The sequence below is a fragment of the Periplaneta americana genome, chromosome 7 (assembly GCF_040183065.1).
Source record: "Periplaneta americana isolate PAMFEO1 chromosome 7, P.americana_PAMFEO1_priV1, whole genome shotgun sequence".
In the NCBI taxonomy this organism is placed as follows: domain Eukaryota; kingdom Metazoa; phylum Arthropoda; class Insecta; order Blattodea; family Blattidae; genus Periplaneta; species Periplaneta americana.
In genome coordinates this window covers 89,199,236-89,223,573 of record NC_091123.1, presented here as the reverse complement: position 1 = coordinate 89,223,573, position 24,338 = coordinate 89,199,236, and the positions used below count along the sequence as shown (strand labels likewise).

Here is a 24,338-nt window from a genome sequence, read left to right as displayed (position 1 = left end):
TGTTGTTGGTTGTGTTAAAAACAATTGTCTCTGCTTGGAATTTAGTTGTTTGTTGGCCTGATGTTTACTAGTTGTAATATGTTGTTGCACCAGGAACTTTTGTGTAGATGATACTGCACACTGACACAAATTACAAAATAATATTTTATTGTCAGTTGATAAACCATCTTCTTTAAATTCTGAAATGTAACTTGTTAGTTTTGATTTTAAATTGACTGAATGACGTACTTTTGGCATATTTACCGTCTTTATAGTATGATTTACAAAACTGAACCTATGTGTACTCTGACTGGCATTTAACTGTTGAGCTGCACAACTGAAGTCTGTTAAAAATTTTAAATTAAATTAATACAGTTTTGTAACTTACTTTCCCATTGTTGATAGGACTGCTAATTTTCAAATAACTCTGATGTTAAAGGGATTACTGAACATGTGTTTAAATCTCTATTGTTGAAATGTATTTTTAAAAGTTAATGGAATTTTGTTTTGTTTTATTGTTAAACCTAATATAATATGGACTGTTTTATATGAAATATGGAAAATATATGGAAATTAACGAAAATATGTACTAAACTCTAAAATATGGAAAAATATGGAAAATAAAAGTAGGATTTTTCAACCCTACACATTGTGAAACATAAAGATAATGCAAAATATAAATTATATTAGCTTTATAAGTAAATATGTATTTACATATAAATCCTTTCCCTGCTCATCAGCAATTGGGGTTATGAAATTTTAAAATGCTTTGGAAGTGAAATAATGTAAATATAGTGTAGAATAACACGTTAACTCCGAACACTGACATTGTTAGTAGGCCTACATTTTGTACAATGTTTTAAACATTATTGTAATATATTAAGCCCTTATCTTTTCCACATAACTCGTACTGAAACTGCATTAGGACACTGCCTTCTTAATTCAGTGTTGCACCGTAATGTCATGGTTTTTAGAAAAATAGTCAATGAAGAAGGCCATGTTTCAAGCATATATGTCCAAAGCTACCTAGTGTGTAGTTTACAAGTCGTCTAGTTGCTAGTCACTAGTGTGTAGTATGGACTTGAGCTTTGAGACACGGCCTTATTCTCCTATTCCACATAGCCTATAATTACCATCAGTAATACTGAAGACTTGTAGGCATGGAGAGCATTATACTTTGTGATGAGGGTACTAAGAAAAGGCTCTGATAATTCCAAGAGATTGCATATAAGTCACTAGTTCATCCAGTAATGGAATATGGTGCCGAATATTGAGATCCTTACAGATTAGAACATATTAAGACATTGGAAAAGATTCAAAAACAGGCTCTCATGCGTTGTCGTAATAATTCAACATTAACATGGGACACACTCACGGACAGGAGAATGTGAATTCGATTATGTGCAATGTTCAAAACATACAGAGGCGAGCCTGCCTGGAGAAAAATAAAAAAAAAGGTTGCAGCCGCCAAATAACTCTTCAAGGAACGATCACTCACATGAATTGAGGGAAAGAAGACAGAGGACGGACACTGGAAAGTTTTATTTTCTCAATCATACTATCAGGGACTGGAATGCTTTACCTGCAGACTTACTAAAGGTTTTACCAACAACCAAAAATATATTTAAAAATAGGCTTAAGAACTTTACTAATAGACGGTAGTATATTATGCACATTTAAAGGGTGTAATTGATGTTTTGTTATTTGAAGTGTTGTATCAGTGAAGTGTGTTTGTGTCAGTAAAGTTTTATAGTTTACAGTTTTATAGTTTATAGTGGTTGAACAGTGGTATTAGAACAGTGAAATATTTTTGAAGTGTTAGTGAAATCAGGATAGTATCAGTGAAATGTGTCGTAGTTCCAGTGCAGTGAGAGAGTTGACAGCAAAATGAGTGTATTGCTGAAAGCTACTTGTGCATGTATGAACATATCATCACAGTCTACTATATACAGTCACGAAGCTTGAGTTTTGAGGGTGCTAGAAACAATAGACTGTGACGGTACTATTTTGCATTGCCTGTAATGAGGCGATATTAGCGATCCTAGTGGTGAGCAACTATCTAATGTTTGCATATTTACTACGTATTGAGCTTCGCGACTGTATATACTAGACTGTGATATCATACTCGTGGGTTTTAGTTCGAACATAGGGTTAAGATACAAACTAGATTTACTTTAAATGTTACTTTAAGTGATTGTGCTTCATTTAATTTAGGATGGTCCTTTTTGATATAATAATAGTTTATAATAGTATAATAATACTATTGTTATTGTTTATTATTATTATTATTATTAGTATTAATTATTATTAATTGTCATTATTGAGCGTAATTAGTTACCACTGCCACCAGGTATTTACTCACTTGCAGTGTGAAAAAAAACACGTGCGCGCATGCACACGGGCACGCACACACACACAAAAAGTAATTCCATGTTGGTATTTTCAAACAGTGGAATTTTTGTCTGAATAAGTTTTCAATTGGAAGCATAATTATAAGGATAACAATTATTAAAACTATAAAACTTTCTAGAGTTAAAAGTATTACAATTTTTTAAAAAGGTAATGTAACTTTATGACAGATGGGCCCTGCTTCAACACTGGTATGGTGTCATCTTCAGTGTCCTTCGAACTACTGCTACTTCAGCTGGTCTTGATTTCCGGCATTTGCTTTCATCAGTGGTGAGGGTGGGGCATGTTGCTCTTATGGTGAGGGATGTTTGTATGTCGTATATTATAAGATCGAATAATGTATGTATATAGAATTGTAATTGTGTATTAAGTATATGCAGTGGAATTGTTATTGTGTGCTTGTATATTTCGTATTGTTCCAAAATGTTTAACTGTGAACTTTTTAGTGTGATGTGTAGTATTTCCATATCTGTTTCTATGTTACTGTAGTAGTGAATGTTGTTAGCAATGTGTTTTGCGTAATTTGATGTGATGTACAATACCAGCTGGAGTAGCAGTAGTTCGAAGGACACTAAAGACGACACCACACCGGTGTTGAAACGGGGTCTGTCAGTCAAAAGGTACATTACCTTTTTTAAAAATTTTAACTCTAGAAAGTTTTACAGTTTTAATCAGGTGTTAAAGTGAACAATTATTATTTTACACATAAAAAAAATTAAGTATCCTTCTTGGTATATTTCTGTAATGGCTGAGGTAAGTTTAATTTTGCAAGGCAATTCGTATTTATGTTTAAATTTAAGTCCCAATTTTTCTTTTGTCTGAAGCAGTTTTCGAGTGGAAATAAAATTAATTGCTTCGAAACAACAGGGTTTGGAAACGAAATGCTTACAACCTTTCATTTGCCACTTCATTTTATGTTGTCGTCATCAACATTACCAGGGTTTAAACCAATCCAATTCATTCCACTTTCACTGCTTTACCAACATTTTTTCAGTCATCCCCCATTTCTTCTTCCTCGAGATCTGTAATTATAAAGTAGTTTTGGCATGCAAGAATCTGGTGTTTATATGCAAGAATCTGGTGTTTATATTAAGCGTTGTATCCATTTTTCTCTTCATTTCTTTATTTAAATTTAAAATGTAGTTTTTCTCGAATGAAGTCTGAAAATGATTGTTCATTCTTGGATACACTCTTTTAACACTTGTATAATCACTGAACATGTAATAACTGCTTTACTGTATTATTATTATTATTATTATTATTATTATGGTAAATTGCCTGGGTGACTAGTTTCGACATAGTTTGCATCATTCTCCAAACACAGTAAAGCAATTATTACATGTTCAGTGTTTATACAAGTGTTAAAAGAGTGTATCCAAGAATGAAGAATCAAGACGATTCAAGTCATATTATACACAAATACAGGACCATGCGTATTAACCTTCGGAGAATGGCAAAAACCACGTCGATTTGGATACAACTAGCCATGTTAACTATCAGATTATGAACTATAAATCATTGAAGTAATCTAAGACCTATAAAAAATATACAAATTTCTTTCAAGTAAGCAGGATTCGAACCTCGTCACTATGACTTGGAAGTCATGCATTTTATCACTCATACACAATAGATCTATTACCTACTATGACGGAATAAAATGCACGCTCTTCCATCCACCACGATTTCATGACCTGTAATTGCAGTGGAAAGTTTAAGGAACCACTATTAATATTTTATTAATTATTGGGGAAAAGGCTCTTTATTTTATATTACATGTTTATTTTTATCTAAACTTATTATGTGACGATGCAGACTATCTTTTCCTTTTCTTTCTTTTTGTCAAATGCTTCTTCGGTATGCTGAGAGTCCAAGACCTTCTTTTATTATGCATGACATCGTTCGCAGAGTGATGTTAATTTCCATGCCATTATTTTTTGCTTGCGATGCGTATTTCTCCAAATTCTCTCAGTGATGGCTTTGATGGCTGCTGGTGTCCTGGTCTTGCGTGGTCAACCACTTCTAGCTCTGTCATCACAAGAGGAAATATTTCTATATCGTTTGATACATCGATACACACATTTCTTTGTTATTTGCAGCAGTCGCAACAAGTTGAAAGTCTACCGGAGTTTTGTTATACTTGTGTAACAAAATCACTGCAATGCAATTCTCCTTCACTCCCCACTCCATTTTAACTAAGCTGCATCTGGCCGTGAACTGCATGCATGCGAGAGCTGGTGTGCGCCAAGCCACAGGTATGCCAATCTATTATGTTCTGGCAGCAACTCAAACTTAAGAACAGAACTTATGACATGACCATTAATTCTAAAGGCTCGTCTCCACTATTAAATATTTAACAACAACATGTTAAATGTTAAATTGTTTACCGTTAACATCCCAACATGTTAATTGAACATGTTAACGCTAACTTCATTTAACACTTTGTCCACACTGTTAAACATGTTAAACTTGACTTTCTTTGCGTTGCCCACCATAAACATCTATGAGATTTTAATGTAGATAGTGTCTTATTTTCAAACCTTGGACAATGGACTCAGATGATGATTTGACTTTTGTAATTGCCTCTATTGCTTGTTACAAGGCCTTCAAAAGGAAAAAAATGAGAATGTGGGTGTGGCAATATCTCAGTAAAAGACACTATGCAGAAGACATTCCGAACGAGCTTAAAGTTGAAGATCGATTTGGATTCAAAAACTTGCTGAGAATGTCAGAACACAATTTTAATATAGTGCTGCAAAAATACTTCCTGTTACATCAAAGAGCAGCTATTTCATCTCAATTAAAAAAATTCAGCGCAATTGACTATCATAGGACCTACAACATGATAGATGTTAAAGGAGCGGGTAATATTGCATAATTATTCTTTCCGAAGTTTTACGAACGTTAACATACATTACCAAATACGACCATTACTAACGTCAACATAGCATTAACATTTAGCATATGACGAGAGTGCGAAAACTCTCTATTGTATTCTCGAGAATAATTAAATAATAATTCCAGTTCTCTAAAACAGTCGGCCTTCTTTGTTTTGTCTCTGTATTCTTTTGCAGACACATCCCACAAACAACGCCGTTCCATAAGTGCATTAATTTTATTCTAATGTATTTTCTTTCGTCCATTCCATTACTTCGAACAAACACCAAGGACCAATCTTATATATAAAAGTCAATGTGGCTATGTATGTATGTATGTATGTATGTATGTATGTATGTATGTATGTATGTGTGTGTGTATGTTCTCTATACAAATCTACACGCTTTGACCGATATTTGCCAAAGTTTGCACATTTAATCTTCATAACCCAGAGAAGAACATAGGCTACATTAAAATTGGACAGATGGACGTTAAATTATTGAAAACAATAAAAATTAGACCGTAAAAAGGTCTTTATGATATTAAAATGGTCTCTTCTACAATCAATTGTTTTTTTATTGACGTCATCCAGTCACGTCTTCTTCCGTTGTAAAAGCGGCCATATTGTTATTGGAATATAAAATAAAATAATATTAAATTAAAACTACGTAAATGAGGTACGATCTCTTGATTGAATGTATCATAGGCAATAATATACAATACAAAATGACATAAAACACATATTTGTTTAGTTTTTATAAATTCAAAATCAAACATAATAGACAGCAACTGTAAAACATTCATAATACTTAAATTCAAGCACTTCAATACATAGCTTTCTGTAGCGTAGTGGTAAGATGAGTGATTATAGTGTAAGGGGTCACAGGTTCGAACCTGAGCTCAACTCCTCTTTTTTTTTTTTTTGATAATTTATTTACATTATTTTAGATACGTTATTTTATTTTAACCCGCCATAAAGGGAGTTTTATTACATAAATAATATTTTATTTATTTATTTATTTATTTATTTAATAATAACATATACATAAAAACGTTACATTAAAATACCCCGAAAGAGCAAAGCTCGTGTTCGGGGACAAAATACCCATAGTATTTTATTTATGCTGTCTCAAACAAAGTTACCATACAATTATACTGATATATTAATATATATGGTAAACGTGAATGTGGGTGTGTATGTTCTCTATACAAATCTACACGCTTTGACCGATATGTGCCAAAGTTTGCACATTTAACCTTCATAACCAGGAGAAGAACATAGGCTATATTAAAATTGTTAAAATGGACGTTAAATTGATTAATAAAGTAAAAAATAAAAATAAATACGAACAAACATTCATGTATAATACTAAAATGCTATCTTCTATAGTCAATTGTTCTTTATTATTGTCTGTTGTATTCAACATCGACTTTCATGAGGCCATGGAAAAAGCAAAACGATATAAAATAGTTGAGTCGGTGTCAGGTGGAGTTCCCGGGTAGCTCAGTTGGGAGAGCGCTGGTACGTTCAACCAGAGGTCCTGGGATCGATACCCGGCCCCGGAACAATTTTTCCCTTGAAATTATTCAAATCTGCTTTACAGGGAGCTTCACCTGAAAGACTAGATTTGCATAAGATATAAAATAACATTGTAGATACATCATGAAGGCCAAAATCTAGATATTTCATGCAATAAGTATCCTTATGCAGTCCAGAACCGTATTATGTGTTTCTCGAGACAGTTGTAGATAGTGAGCAGACTGTGTTTTATCAAACTGAATTCTTAAATTCTTTGAAATCACAAGGATTGCCAACACATAATTTAATACTTAATATTGAATCACCAGTAGTACTATTGCGAAATATTGATCCACGAGAACTACGCAATGGAACAGGAATTGGTGTGAAAAAACTGATGACAAACGAATAGAAGTGACAGTATTAACTGGCAAAACGAAAGGAAAAGATGTTTTTATCCCACATATTCTTATGATAACCAGTAACATGCCATTCGATTTTAAGCAACTACCATTTCAGTGCAACTAGCATTCGTAATGACCGTAGTAAAATAAAGCTCAAGGATAGTCGCTCAAAGTTGCAGACATTCACCTAAATCTCCGTGTTTTTCATATTGTCAATAATTGCGTAACTTGCTTTCAAGTGAGCACACCTAAACATATATACATATTTATACAAAAGACGGGAAAACGAATTGTATGCATATCAATGAGACTTTTGTCATGTTCCTAATGTAGTATGTGAATATATGTAAGCCCACTGAAAATAAGACATTAATTTACATTTTCTTTATTTTTGTTCATTTGAATTGATTAGGATGCCAATATTTTAAAAAAATTGTACAACATTGTAAAAATTTTAGAAAATTACTAAATTGTAAAACTATAAAACTTTGTAAAAATTGTAATTGTAATATTGTAAAATGTTGACATGTTCCACATCTTAAAGCTTCATTGCTCATGTAAGATCTATGGAATAAAATAAATGAATGAATGAATGAATGAATATACTACTTAATTCTAAAATATATATCTTTCAAAATAGTATTGCCCATGTCCAATAATGTGTTATTGCGAAATTTTATCTGTGTAATCAGGTTGCCAGTGTAGTATGTCAAGCATTGTGGAAAGAACGGTGACTTCATTTTCTATAACATAGGATGTCTTTCAGAATATTATTATTTATGCTGAACAATGACTTCTTGCAAAATTATACTCTATCTGCATTCTGTATATAAAATAAAAAGTAATATATTTAATTTGTTCTAAATTTGTTAGATATTATATCTTAAGTCATATTTTAAAAAGCCCTGGTATGATATAAGCGGGCGTACAGCTGTCAAGGGGTAAAAAATATTCCAATATAAATTGAATTACATACGTATATATTGATTCTTTGGTACGACCGATAGATAAATTTAGGCTCACGATGACACCCCAACGATTCAGACTGGGAACAAGGGAATTCTCTAATTACCATCAGCTGTCTCTGAAGTTCAAGTGAAACCACACATAGACATGAAATTACGTGAAATGTATGTCAGCACAGCTTCAGTTAAATGTACAGATCTTATAATTATTTTTTCTCTGGCTTTGTTCAACGTCACATTTGTGGCGGGGAGAAAAGGAGACAGCAGAAAAATTAATGGTGTTTAATACACTGACAGCCATGACTAAGATAAAGCACTTGAAATTTAGCGGTAACTGACCGGCAGAGATAGGCCTAAATGAACAAAACAAATAAATATATCAATTTAAAACAAAGTTGAACGTCAGGCACATGATGAAATATTTTCTTTTCGGTGCCTGATCTACAATTGTTTTAAATTTAGTTAAACCTAGCAGGCATTTGGCTAAGGAGTATTAATTCATGTAAGTGAAGTTAAGTAAAGTATGTGCGAGGAAAGCTTAGTAAAACAATTCGTTTTGGTTATCTATAGTTGGGTTTCCGAAATTTTCGAAAATTTAACAAACAGTCCATTTGGAAACAGAAGCAGAAAGGAAAACCCGGGCAACGCCGGGTACTTTCAGCTAGTAATAATATAAAAATGATCAAGATACACGCCACAAAATCGGAAGTTAGTTGTTGCTATGGAAACTGTACAAACTTTGTTGAACTGCACAGACGCTGCACGAGCAAATGAATTGACTTGACATGTTTTTCATTGCTGCTGGAAAACACGCCAACATGTTAAAAGTGTTAACTTCAACATACTCAGTCAACATGTTAAGTCAAGTCAGACTTGAAATGTTCATATACATGTTAAATTCAACATGTTGTTGTTAAATGTTTAATAGTGGAGACGAGCCTTAAGCCTAGCTTTAAACATATTCCTGAAAAAATGTTAAAGGCTTTTATTACATAATACACTGGATAAATATTGGGATAAAGGCCTTCCTGCTATGTAGAAGATGGGAAAAGGGAAACACATACGAAAATTGGGATTTTCCAATAAAATTGGGAAGATTGATGGTCCGAGACAACGTATTATTTTGGGAAACTATGTTACTACAGATATTTGAATTCACAATTAAAAAAAAAAACTTTTCTTAACTGCAGAAGGTTATACTGATCATTTGATATAAGAATCCAGTTTCTGAGGAGGGCGCCAGCAGTATGTTTCTATGGTAACCAAATGCCATCATACACAGTGATGACTTAATTCCAGAAACGTCCATTGGCACAGATATATCAAAATAATGAGTATTACACAGGAATGTATATTTTCTGTTTACATTTAATCTCATGGGCTCTCCTCACACATGACTGTCAAAATAACACAACTCCCAAATGAATAAAACCAATGCTATCATAACCTGCCACATAGACATGAAGAATATACTACTGTATGTTTCAAATGACAACCAATTTGTCCTCAACAGCCTAGCTACCAATGTCGAATCAGAATGAATTAAAGGAAAGTAGTCTAGGCTTTCTCTATGCATGAAGCTGTAAAGTTTCACTAATATTTGTGTCTACTGCCTGTTGCGTAATTCACTTCCCATTTTAAACATACTTTAGTTTCCAGTAACATACATTACTGGTAATGTATAAACAATTGTTTACTTACATATTTTTTAGTCCTTGTGCAATTTGATGAAGAGATTTTCCCCTTGTTTCTGGTATAAAAAGGAAAATAAAGAAGATGGCATTCAAACAAACCACGCTGTGGCAAAGAAATGCTCCACCCAGTGTGATAGTACCTGTCAAGAACAAGATATGAAATATGTTTGAATATGAAGTCACTTGAAAATTTATATAAATCCAATATTAAACGAAGTACAAAGCTTTTGGGTTTTCTATTTTAGTGACAATTTAGTAAATTGTAGAGATACTTTAGACATGCCTGTAAAATACACAGAATATATCAGAATCACTTTCTAATTAGGTTCCTGGTTACTATAAAGTTTACTTAGAAAACATGAAGTGCAAAACCTATGTGATGAATCATCATATTCATATAGAGCATAAATCAAATGAAATAGGTGTCCTGATTCAAAATCTGAAACACAATACCTAATGATGAAGGATGGATAGAACAGAGAAAAATTCTCTCCAGCACCAGAATTCGAACCCAGGTTTTCAGCTCTATGTGCTGATGCTTTATCCACTAAGCCACACCGGATTCCAGTATTCCAGTTCCAATGCCAGATCAAATCCCTCTCAGTTAAATTCAAAGTTTCCCTTTGATGGCCTACTCTTATGTACTGAGTCACAGAATGTGTGACAGTGGCACAATGTCCAATGTACTATATACAGAGGTGCACTCATGACGAGTGACTAAGTGGTCAGGATCTGACAGGATGAGGGCCATCTTGAATCACTAAGTGATCATCCTTCATCATATTGTGACAGCCGGGTGTCGATCGTGCGGGAGACGGGCGACACGTCGGGGGAGGTTGCACACGCATCTGGTGCATGCCGAGAGGGGAAGAAAGCAAACTGCGGTGCGAGGTGAAGAGGGAGAAGAAGCAGCGTGACAGATTATTCTCGAAAACGAATTGTCCAGTAACGGAAACGACCAGAAATTGAAGTCTCGCGAAGTGTTGCCTAGCAAATAAAAGGAAACCAGCCTTCAAGAGGAGTTCAGCTTTTGGTCAGCAAGCCAGCCAGTCTTGTGTAGCAGTGAAGCCAGCTTCGAGACAGGAGTTCGACTTGAGTGTGTGTCCGCAACTGTCCGAGGGTCCAGGAGGAAGCAACGCAGTTGGAAGACTTGAGTTCGAGTGCAGTAGACCGCAGTTGGGGGACCTGAGTTCGAAATTCAGTGGACTGTCTCTGAAGATCTTGGGTTCGAGATACTGTGAACTTGAGTGACTGAGCTAGAAGAACTAGCCAAGGCAAACGAACTGTGAACTGAGAACTGACAGTTTGTACTGTAAATAATGCTTTGTGAACATTAGTTGAGATTAGGAGTACATTGTTGTTCGCAATAATCCAAGTGAATTGTCATTGTCGTCTGTGGAGTGCAATAACGAATACTGTGTTGCTGTGTGGAGTGGAAATCCCATTGTTGACGGGAGTGTTTAAATTAAATTGTAGAAAGTGATTATTCATAAAAGTTACATTCTTGTTTGAAATAAAAGTTACAATATGATAATGCAGAATTCCTGCACGGAAATATTATATGTACTTCGGTACATCATAATAATATGACATGCATAAGTAATAACTTGTGATTCAAGATGGTACTCATCTCGTTGGAACCCGGCCACTTAGTCACTCGTAATGAGTGCACCTCTGTACATAGTGCGTTGGACATTGTGCCACTGTCACATATTCTGTGACACAATACATGAGGGTAGGCCACAAAAGGGAAACTGAGGGGTAGAACTTAAAACTGAAAGGGATTCGATCTGGCATAGGAACTGGAATCTGGTGTGGCTTAGTGGATAAAGCATCAGCAAGTAGAGCTGAAAACCCGGGTTCAAGTCCCGGTGTCGGAAAGAATTTTTCTCCGTTCTATCCATCCATCATATGGTAATGCAGTATTCCTGCACGGAAATATCATATGTACTTCGGTACATCATAATAATACAATACCTAATGGAAAACCACATTCCATTCCCACAAGTCCTACAGCCAGAAAACTTGTTTTGATGTCACACATGTGTCAGAATGGAAATACACATTTTCATTGTCTTTTTTAATGCGAGTTTTTATTATACACATTCTTTATTCTTACAGTTGTTGCACCAGTTTTATTCTGTATATTGTATAAATAATCGTGTGTTAGTTGAATAAACTAAAATGTCTACAGAGCAGACATGTATGTAAAGGAATACACTGAAAAAACTCGATGTGGTGAATGAAATATACCACAAAATTGAAAAGGTACTCAATACTCAAACAATAGAATTAAGAATATAGCTGGATCAAAATAATTAAAAACTTAATCTACCAGGGAAGAGAGTAGACAAATGATTACACATACTACAATACAGAGAGATTAATGAAGTTCTGCCAACAACTAGGCAGCTGATACTTTGAAATCATCAGTTTAAAATGTTCATGTCAAAATGGATCCAGCTAAAAAAATGATTATAACCATTTATAGCAGAATAGCATCAGTTTAAAATTAAAATGTTCATATCAAAATGGATTCAGCTAAAAAAAAAAGGACTATAACCGTTTACACCAGAATATCTGATACTTGAAATATCAGAAATCATCAGTTTAAAATGTTCATGTTAAAATGGATCCAGCTAAAAAAAATGACTATAACCATTTATAGCAGAATAGCTGATACTTTGAAATCATCAGTTTAAAATTACAATGTTCATGTCAAAATGGGCCCAACTAAATAGGACTATAACCATTTATACCAGAATAGAAGTAATTCTGATTACTATGAAGAATAAAACCACTGGCATAGCTCAGTCAACTAAGGCGCTTTCCTGCCGATCCAGAGTTGTGCTCGGGCGCAGGTTCGATTTCCGTTTGGGCTGATTACCTGGTTGAGTTTTTTCCCCAACCGTAAGGTGAATGTCAGATAATCTATGGTGAATTCTGTCTCATCTCTCCAAATATCATCTCACTACACCAATCCCATCGATGCTACATAACCTAGTAGTTCATACAGCATCCTTAAGTAACTAAGTAAAAAAAAAAAAAAACAATGAAAAATATCGAAATAATTCTTTACATAATATCTGTTCCATTAAATTGCAAGTACATGCATTGATACAGAACAATTCCACAAAATTGTTGCACATGTCGTCCAAAAATTACATTTTAAAAATAATTATCATATTTTGCAGAATATGACTACACCAGCCCATGAGGCTGGTCATATGGAGGAGATGTGCAGTGAAGTATATTAATTATAGAGTTGTAATTTCAGTTGGAGGTTTCGTACATTGATCCTGCAGCCCAGAAACCAACATATTCACACATAATGACTGCAATATGGTTTATTATTTTAAGAGACTTGTCTTAAATCTACAGATAAACATCAAATAGCATAGCATACTTACTTACGAATGTTGAGAAGGTTGCAGGAGTGATTAAATCTGCAAACCAATGTAATGAGGTGGTGAGTGCAACAGCACGTCCTTTCACTGATGCTGGAAACACTTCTGTTAAAAGAAGCCAAGTCACAGGACCAAGTCCGAAAGAATACGCAATCTCATAGCAGATTAGTGCAAATAAGGCAAGGTAGCGCATTGATGAAGAAAGTGACGAGTCAATTGATTCTGGGCACCAAGGTGATGCACCCACATAAGTGTCGTCTGCAACAAGAGATACTGGTGTGGGAAGAAGCGGAAATGGTGGTGGCATTCCAGTTGGTAAGGATGGAGATGCCATTCCAACGCCAGCTGTGTAGTGGAAACCTCCAGCAGAAGACAGGACAGGCACAGTTTCGCCCATTTCAATACTCTGGCAAGGTTCCAGATTTGAGTTGAAAAGTAGATCCACATCACCCTCCTCCATAGACGATATCATGCCCAACAGAGCAATACTAGTCATCATGCAAGTTGCGCCAACAATTAGACTTTGTCTTCTTCCTATTTTATCCACAACACACAGTGACAAAGACACAGCACCAACCTGCAACAGTCACACCACACAAATGCACATGAAATTAAAATCGCATAGCCTCATTAAAATATTTACACTACAAACATTCTGGACACACAGAAATAATACTTTCTTCTGCTTATTCATGATATCTTCCTTCAGTCACTCTCAATAAATAAGCACTCATTAACAGTCAAAATACTCTAATATATTCTACATTAAGAATAGTTCGATGTTGGTCATGCTATATTTAAAACAGTTCTTCAGTACACACACTGAATGAAATAGGAGTCACACTTCTAACCTTGAATACGAAAATAACAACTTAAAACATTATACAAGAAATGGTGAAATGATGTACAACTGTTCAGGAAATCAAACCCAGCAGCATTGTGAAGCTGGTCACCCAATGCAGCCTCCTTGCATGATTTCTTGTCTATGAAATGCAGTTATTTGGAAATTATATGAAGGTTGCAGCCACTAATTTAATACATTGTAGAAACCAGCACAGCAAAAGAAACAGTACTACAGAAACAAGATTACATTAACAAATGAATACACATCCACCAAGACTAGTAGAGAAGTAAACAGTATTTTTAATGTTATTTAACGATGCTGTACCATATTGACTGCAACTGGTGATACTAACGCATTTGTGGTTGTGAATGTAAGTTCACCTGCATGTAGGATGACCAGATATCCGGATTTTGCCGGACATGTCCTGCTTTTTTAGTATATTGTGGTCGTCCAGCAGGCTTATACGATAAATATTATTTATTTTTATTTATTTATTTAACCTGGTAGAGATAAGGCCATCATGCCTTCTCTTCCCCTCTACCAGGGGATTACAACTACAATATTAAGAATACAATTACAATTATAATTACAATTAATATTAAATTTACAGATACAATAAAAATCAAAGTACTAAAAGATTAACTGATTAATAAAAGCTAGACAGTTTATTGTAAAAGTTAAGAAGAGAGAAGCATTTCTCTTATTGATTAAGTACAAATTAAACCTACTCTACACAGTAAGAAAATGCTTAATAAGCTTGCTTTTGAACGCTACTAAATTCGACAGTTTCTGATGTCTGGGTAGGGTATTCCACAAGCGTGAGAGCAAGATTGTGTATGATGATGAATATGATGATGTCTTATGTGTTGGTATGGCTAGTATGCGGCTATTTTGCGTGCGTGTGAAGAGATTATGATATGATGACAGGTAACTGAAATGGGAGGCAAGGTAGGTAGGTGTAGAAGTGTGAAGGACTTGGAAAAGAAGAACAAGAGAATGAAATTTTCTACGTTCATTAAGCCATAGCCAGTTTAGAATTTGTAAGGATGAGGTAATGTGGTCAGTGCGATGGACATCCCAGATGAAGCGAACACAAGAATTATGAACACGTTGTACTTTTTGCGACTGGTTGACATTGAGGTCAGTCAGTAGAAAATCACAATAATCGAAGTGGGGCATTATGGATTTTTTTTTTATTATTAATTTGTCCTACAGAATAATCTCTGTAATGTTGACAATGAATATTTGAGAAGAAAAAAAAAAATCCATAATATTCTCATAGTCAGCAGTGCATCATAACTGCGGAATCCCGGCCAAATAAGTCACTCAACTGAGTGAACTCCTAGTATAATGGCAGTTGACACTATACATATACATCAACATAATATGCCTAACTTGGAGTCAGGCCACAAAGGAAAACAATGAAGGAGGAAGATTCGATCCGGTGCTGTGGATTGAATTCGACGTAGCTCAGTGGTCAGAGTGCTTGGTACGTAGAACCAAGGACCCGGGTTCGATCCCCGGCATCGGAGCGAATTTTTCTCCTCAAATATTAATTTTCTACGATAAAGCCAAAATGTCCGGCTTTCTACCTTTCAACAACATAATGTACCAAATATTGAAATACAGTATGTATATAAGATAAAACTTGAAGTCAGAAGTATGTATTTCTTTCGTTATATGAAAAATATGCATTTTGTGAATTCTGTGCTCTAAAATAATTTGTTTTAAAGCAAGCTGAAGCATTTTTCTTGGAAACAATAGATTTTCAGTGTATATTTTCCGAACAGGTTGTGAATGTTAAGTGTTTCCAAACTTTGCTGTATATGTCAACTCTCTTTTTAATAATTGCACAAAATGCCAATGTTGAAAGGGTATTTTCACTAATCAACACCCAATGGCCAGATGAAAGGAACAGACTATCAGTAGAAGCAGTAAAAGACATTATAACAGTACAATATAATTTGAAGCATTTTACATGTAAAGAATTTCACACCTATTTATTGAAATCCCCAAAGCTACTGAAGGGCATTTCCTCTTCACAGAAGTATGAACAATGAAATTGTAAGGTTAATAACAATGGATAGTTTTGGTACCGGTACCGTGTTTGTGTATTGTTTTTATTGTTCTCAGTGAATGAAAAGGAATTTAATGTGTTGTAAGGTTTTTCAAAATGTCCAGCTTTTTTCCTTCAAATGTTCTGTTTTTGAACATATTGATCTGGTCACCCTACCTGCATGCACATCAGACAAGCAAGAGAATAGAGACACTTTTTCACATATTTCAACAATGTGCCCCATCTGACTGACAGATATTAACCACAATCTCTCCAGACAAAGTGATCGTGAAGTTTTGGTTCTTGTACTTAAATTAATCAGTATTGCATTCTCTAACCTATAGTGCTGTTCTTGAACAGCACTTCCCGAACACTCTGCCTGTCTTTCTCCATTACTCTCTTCCTTTTTTTCTTTCTGTAATACAGTAAAACCTGTTCAAGATGGAAGTGACATGGTCCTAATTTTTTTTTTTTCCGTTGTGAACAGGTTTCCATATTATTCAGGTGTTAAGTTAAAATGGAATATTTTATCATTTGTATAAATGAAAAACAAAATGGCATGCCGCAAACTGCTATTAGTACAAAATATTCCGTTTCACACTACTGACATTAAATGAGCTTTCTGTCGTTTATTCCATTAGTGAATCATCTTGATGAAAATCTCTTTTTCTGTATAAATATTATTGTAACTCACTCAAACACCACTAGGATCGCTAATATCACCTCATTACAGACAATGCGAAATAGTACCAGCACAGTCTATTGTTCCTAGCACCCTCACAACTCAAGCTTCGTGACTGTATATACTAGACTGTATATCACAGCACATTATTTAACTGAACTGGGAGGCATCCATTAGAAGCCATGAATTTTGGCTTATCTAATTTCTTTGCCAATTCAAGGGTTTGCTTTGCAGAATAGGTCCAAAAATTGGCATGGTCTTTGAAAGGGCATGAAGAATCCACTCCCACAACAGTTAATTTATTTTCACATTACCAGCTGTTTTCTGTTTCCTTTTTATGTCACCATTATTGACCGCAAGCCATTCACTCATGAAACGGTCTTTATTTTTTTGAAGTGTCACAACAGAGTTTTCCACAACTGAACTTCAACTTCATTTCCCATATGCTTCATTTCTCATTTTCCTTTAACTCGACAACTCTTATTTAATCACTTAATGATAGTGCCACATTTTTAAGCAATTTTTTTTTTTACCACGAAATCACTACACTTGCGTTCTACCCAGTTAAGACAGTATACAGGTATGAAGCACTGAAATCTTTGAAGGGACTCGTCTACCTACTGTCGGTGACTCAGGAGAAGACGAGAGCGGACTGAAGAGGAAGGGATGTGAACAGATAACGTACGACAACACGCCAATATTTGTACTGTAGTAAGTGGAAACATTAGGTCTCCTTCTGTTCAACTTAGCTTTAATTTCATTATTACTCATGTTTCTTGCACGAGTAATAACCTGGCTACTGGGATGCTTATCTGAGCGATGTTCATAATAATCAACAGCGATAGTCAAGGTCACATTCTTGCCCCTCATCTTCTCCTGAGTAACGGACAGTACTCAACAGGGTAATAAAATGTATGACAATCAGGCCAACACACCTCGTACCCTCTAAAATTTTGCAAAGAAAACTTGTGTTTATCTTAGTGACCTACATATTATTTTGTACATTCCTTGAAATTACACACTGTTTCGAAATATAGTTCACATTAATGTAGTATGTCCAAAATATTATTTTCGTTTGGAACAGTAGCAGCCACTTTCCGTTTCTGCGTTGGACAGTTTCTGTTTTATTCAGGAAAAACTACACATAATACATATGAATTTTGCTGGAACCAATAAATTGTTCCGAAATAAACAGGATTCCAGATTATTCAGGTTCTGATCTGAACAGGTTTCATTGTATGATATAGAGATAGCCATGGTTAATGTTATGTTTCATTTAACGACGCTCGCAACAGCAGAGGTTATATCAGCATCACTGGATGTGCCGGAATTTTGTCCCACAGGAGTTCTTTTACATGCCAGTAAATCTACTGACATGAGCCTGTCGCATTTAAGCACACTTAAATGCCATCGACCTGGCCCGGGATCGAACCCGCAACCTTGGGCATAGAAGGCCAGCACTATACCAACTCGCCAACCAGGTCGACGATAGCCATGGTTGTTATGAAGATGTAGTTATTGATTTGTACTGATTGTTAACCTCGTTCTCTTTTAAATAAATGTTTATGTTAAAACATGGTGTCAGGTGTTAACTTATAATGCCTATTCAAGTTACAAATATAGAGAATGCAACAACATGGAAGGATCACAGTGTCGTATTCCTGAAAAATGTACTTTTAAAGCAGAAGAAGCTCCCTTAAGGAGATTGTTATGGAAGGATGTTGAATGGTACTGCGATAGAAAACATGAGAAGGCATTTAAAATAAAATAAAATCCTGTTGTGCTCTAATCAAGTTTTAATGTTTTATAATCCTAACAGAAAAACTAGAGTGTCAGCTGATTTATGTACTATTGGTTTAGGTGCAATGTTGGAACAGATTCAGGGGACTGGAAACTTGTCATGTTTGCTTCACTATCTCTCACAGATGCTGAGAAAAGTAAATATTGATAGTGAGACTCTAGCTGTGCCTTGGGCATGTGAGAAATTCAGTAATATGTTGATAGGGTTGATTTTTGTAATTCAAACAGATCATCACCCTCTTTACATGTTGCTAAGTAAAAAACCCATTGAAGAATTAACAGCTCGGATACAACAGTTCAGAATGTGATTGATGCTATTTATTTATGAAATGGGTCCACCGAGTTAACTCTAGTTAGCTCTGTGGTAGTGTGACTGCCTCCAGACTAGCCGGCCCAGGTTCGATCCCGGGCGGGGTCAGAAATTTTCATGTAAAATTTCTACTTCGGGACTAGGAGAGGTGGCGGTGCACAATTTCTAATCACTAAATTGTGCACCAATATGTCTGGGTTAAATCCCAATCTCTCCACAGTGCATATGAAGAGAAGGCATATTATGTCGCTGTTGACAGTAATTTATCCATCAGATGGGGATGTTGAGCCTGGCACCTTGGTGCCATTTGACAGGAGTAGGCTATGTGCGGCACCAGTTTCCCCCTTCTCCCTTCATCTTCATACATTACACTTACATGAACACTTACACGTACACTCACCCTAGTAGACAACATAACTCTCCACACGCACACATCATATACAGCGTGGCCTGCCAAAGTGATGTGCAACTAGAAAATGGGTCACAGTCCTGCCATATATCCGCAATAAGCAGAACCCAAATCATGTAAAGTGAAGTGGGTAGGCATTAGATAGATACATACATACATACTTATGAATGGTACATATCCCAGGACGTCAGATGTATACACCTGATACATTATCTCGTGCACTCGTTGGAAGACCTCATCAGAAAGAGGATGTTTTATTCCAAAATGAGGTTAGTGTTTTTGTAATAAAATGAGGTTAGACTAGACGGCATTGGAAGGCAGTCAGCTGCTACGTGCACTGTAGCATTTCTGGTATGTGACATCACAAACTTGTGCAGTAGAACCAATCAGAATCAGTCTATAACAAGTACTTCCAGAGTTCATTTGTTCACGTGTGAGTGTTTCAATACATTGAATAAGTAAAACTAACATTTACTGTGTATGTGTAAAATAAATAAATGGAAGAAGAGACTGTAAAAAGGCAAGTATTGCACAGGCAGGTGCGGAAAATAGTGTTTAAGGTGTATAATTATTTTAAAAACGTTGACGAGCAGAACGCTGCCATTCCAGAGTTCATTTGTTCACGTGTGAGTGTTTCAATACATTGAATAAGTAAAACTAACATTTACTGTGTATGTGTAAAATAAATAAATGGAAGAAGAGACTGTAAAAAGACAAGTATTGCACAGGCAGGTGCGGAAAATAGTGTTTAAGGTGTATAATTATTTTAAAAACGTTGACGAGCAGAACGCTGCCGACCATCTTGATGCTGACTGCAATGTTGCCAACGAGCAAGAAACGACTGTAGAAGCATGTGGTGTGGGATTGAATAACGTGCAAAGAATATTGTTAGTGAAGGAAAGAGGGTTTGTTTGGTGTCATGCTTACAGTAATCAACAGCTAAGTTCATTCTTGTCTTTTGATAATTTAAATTCTCTCCTGCACTATTTGTATTGCACGTGCTCATGAAGTACGATGTGGCAATGTTGTACTCTGCCTTGCCCTCTCTATCTGTCTGTCTCGACACAAACGCTAGCAGACTACCACCTTCTGAATTGCTGTTGACTCTAGTGTTTTTGTAATAAAATGAGGTTAGTGTTTTTTGTAATAGCAATGTTTCAGTTCAATGTTTGATATAAGATTATGCAAAGTTAAGGAAACTCAAGATGGAGACAAAAATATAATAAAAAGTCAAGCAATGGATGCATGATGGGTGGAAAGAGGAGAAATACAAGCAAAGTACTGTGATGATGTATAAAAAGTTTCATGATGATTTGTGGATCTGTGAAAATGGAATCTTGATGTATAAGAATAGATGTGTTACACCAAGTAAGTTGAGAAAAGTATGTTGACTGAATACATGAAGGACATCCTGGAGAAACTAAATGTATAGAGAGAGCAACATGTTGGATTTGGTGGCCTGGAATAAATCAAAAGATTAAAAATAAACTATTTTGTTGCACAAAATGTATTAAATTTAGAAGGAATCATTCAGAACCATTAATAGAATCATTATTACCTGACAGACCCTGGCAAGTTTTGGCAATGGATCACATCAAATGGAATGGACAGTGGTGTTAGCAATTGCTGATTCACTGGTCTACAAAATCAAACATTTTTTTTATCATCGGAGATGAAAACATACTTTTCTACGCCACTTCAGTACACTGATTTTGAAAATGTTCTTAGTTTTTGTGTGTCAGGTATAGTTTTTTTAGCACAATGTATAACAAAAGTTGAAAAATTTAGTACATTGCTTGGACTGGAAATTTCTTTTAAGACATAAAAGAAGATTTTTATCAGTCTAATGATAAATATTGACATAATCAGAGTTAATCACAGTATGTCACACATTCACATGTTAAAAATGAGATGCTTTTGCCTTTCTGCAGCGTTCCTGGCTTGGATCTTCATGGTACAGCAATCAGCAAAAGTCTGCCATCAGGGAGTCACTCCAAAATCCTTGATAACTTTGCTCCATTGTTTTGATATCTTGGTGAAACCTTTCACCCTTCTCTTCACTGATTTCACCTAGATTTTGTGGGGGGAAAAAACCAAGTGGAAATGTAGGAAATGCAGCTTAGTGACATGCGACATCCCAATGCTTTGTATAACAGTTTAAAAGTTTTTCCACGCCTTCTTTGTATGAGAAAATTTATTTTTGCCCAAGAAATTTTTACAAACTCCGACAAAACTCTCCCAAGTAGCCTTCTCTTCAGCATTTACAGTTTTTACAAATGCATTGTCTTTCATGATCTCTTGTATTTGTGGCCCAACGAAAATGCCTTCTTTTAATTTTGCTGATGAAATCTTGGGAAATTTTTCACACAAGTACTTGAATCCCCTAGAATTTGTCTTCGTCATAGCTTTAACAATACCCTTAATTAAGCCCAATTTAATATGGAGGGGAGGGAGCAATACTTTCTTCGGATTCACTAAAGGCACGTTCTGAATACTGTGTCTTCCTGGTTCATACACATTCTTCAGTTCCCAATCTCTTTTCTCAAAATGTGCACCTGTACCACCTGTAGATATAGGAAGCAGCAGAACTTCGTGAAGCCTGGTGATTTTCAAATCTCCACAAATACTCCATTGGTGAGCATTATATTGTATGGTCGTTCAGTTCCTCCTGATTAAATGCTTGTGGTGTTGAAATCTTAGCAACTGGTGTATATTCAGTATATTCACTATCAGAAGACTTTCGGCTGATGTTAGGCATTCACATTCCATTTCCTCTAATAAATAATATTCCTGTCTTCGGCAGTTTAGGAACTGTAAAGTTTCACAATATGGTACCGATCTTAAAGCTGATTCTAGATTTGGATATACTATCTGATGTTTCATTTTTTATGTACAACCAGTTACATTCACACTACAAAAGTAGCAGTTATCGTGATGATTCTTTGACTTCCGCTAAACCATGGGGATGACAAATGGGATTGCTACTATCTTCTTGCTTAACAAATCACGTAATCCATTGGAACATGAGAACATACGATATGAGGAACCCAATCCTTGTCCTGGTCTCCAAGTGGACAATCAAAATACAACTTGTACATCTTCTACAGGTCTGATGTAATTCTTCTGTGATGAGATTTTGTTGTAAACGAACCACATATATAACAAAATATACTCTGTCACACGTTAAAAGTGTTAAAATTGTAAAAAAGGTATTTACCTTCGACAGACGGCCCGTTTTGACGCTATTTGTCGTCGTCTTCAGTGTCTCACTTTTAACGTGTGACAGAGTAAATTTTATGTTTTTAACAAAGTGTTAACGAGAACTTTAATCAATGAATAACAAAATATGTTGGGATAGTTAACACACTTTCAAAGCATGATTGTTTTTTTTTTATTTTTTTTTATGAAATCAACCTCAATTAAGAAGACATTCTGTAAATTCTATAAATTCATGGACTATTTGAGATTAGACATCCAAACTTTTTTATGATACAGTTTTCGACCTAAAGAATCACAAATTAATAACTTACTTTTAACAAAAATCGGACTTCCCCAGTTTTTCAACTTTTTGCAGATATATGCAAATTAGATGAAACACAAGAAATTAGGTAAAACTGTATCTGAATTGTGGTCTCACTAGTTCGACACAGAAAACTTTAACGCACTGAAATGTTCTCCCTCCTGCCAGACTTAGATAAGAAAGGTTCTGCAAATGGGGTTGTGGCATGAATGATAGGCGCCAGCAAGGTGACCTACCTCAGACAACTTGGGGGAGGAGTCAATAGCAACCACCAGAAAAGTGTTCAGGCACTGTAGACAATTATTATGATAATTTTAAACTTTGAGAAATAAAAGCCATTATATCCTGATTTTTAATAATTTTTTCTGAAAATTATATTAAAATATGAGCAATCTCCAAAACTATACCTCATACAGGAAAACTAATTACATATTTGAAATCAGCATGTCGATTTTTGCTTGTAGACCAGTGTTATTATTTAAGGTATTTAGAAATTATTTCTGTGGGAAATTCTTTAACATCATACACTTCAATTATACGACTTAAATCATTACTTTGTAAATCTGGAATTCCTGAGGAAATAAGAACTGATAATGAAACCAGCTTTATCTCAAGCGAGTTTAGAAATATGCATATGAATTTGAATTTAAGCTACAATCGTCAAGTCCTCATCACCATCAGGGTAATGGTTTTGCAGAGAGTATGGTAAAAATAGCCAAGAACATAATAAAGAAAGGGGATTTGGATCTCGGATTACTGGCGTATAGATGAACGCTACTGGAAAATGGTTCCTCACCTGCACAATTGTTAATGGGAATTCACATTTGCATATGATAATTTTTACTCTTAACACCCACTACTTAGTTTCTAAAGTAATTATCTTTCTTCTCTTACGTTACAGAACACGTTTCCACCGCACTTCAACAACCATACTCACTTCATTGGCCTATCTATACACAATGTAATCTCATGTAACATATTCATCATTAAGCATCGACCTGGTTGGCAAGTTGGTATAGCGCTGGCCTTCTATGCCCAAGGTTGCGGGTTCGATCCTGGGCCAGGTCGATGGCATTTAAGTGTGCTTAAATGCGACAGGCTCATGTCAGTAGATTTACTAGCATGTAAAAGAACTCCTGTGGGACAAAATTCCGGCACATCCGGCGACGCTGATATAATCTCTGCAGTTGCGAGCGTCGTTAAATAAAACATAACATTAACATTTAATCATTAAGCTTTTTTCGGCGACATCCAATCTCATGAACTGAAATTTAATTTATTGGTACTAAGTCACATAAACTCATTATGCTTCACATGAACAGTGACTCATATTCTAATATTTAATGGTTTTGTATTTTGTAATTTTTTTTACTTGTCTCACTTGATATATCATGTTATAAGTACACAATTTTATGTTTCATCATTCTTGTACATATTTATTATTATTAACTCAGTGTTGTTTATGC

The 24,338-nt window shown here is 35.2% G+C and overlaps 1 protein-coding gene across 1 annotated transcript in view; it reads right to left on the bottom strand.

Moving 5' to 3' along the window:
- The window catches only part of LOC138703275 (solute carrier family 2, facilitated glucose transporter member 10-like), a 59,461-nt gene that overhangs the window by 20,727 nt on the left and 14,396 nt on the right, over positions 1–24,338 (bottom strand). The window contains exons 3-4 of the mRNA XM_069831021.1: positions 13,255–13,828; positions 9,852–9,984 (exon numbers count right to left, since the gene is read on the bottom strand). Coding sequence (XP_069687122.1) covers positions 9,852–9,984; positions 13,255–13,828 — 707 coding nt within the window. The remainder of the gene's footprint in view (positions 1–9,851; positions 9,985–13,254; positions 13,829–24,338) is intronic.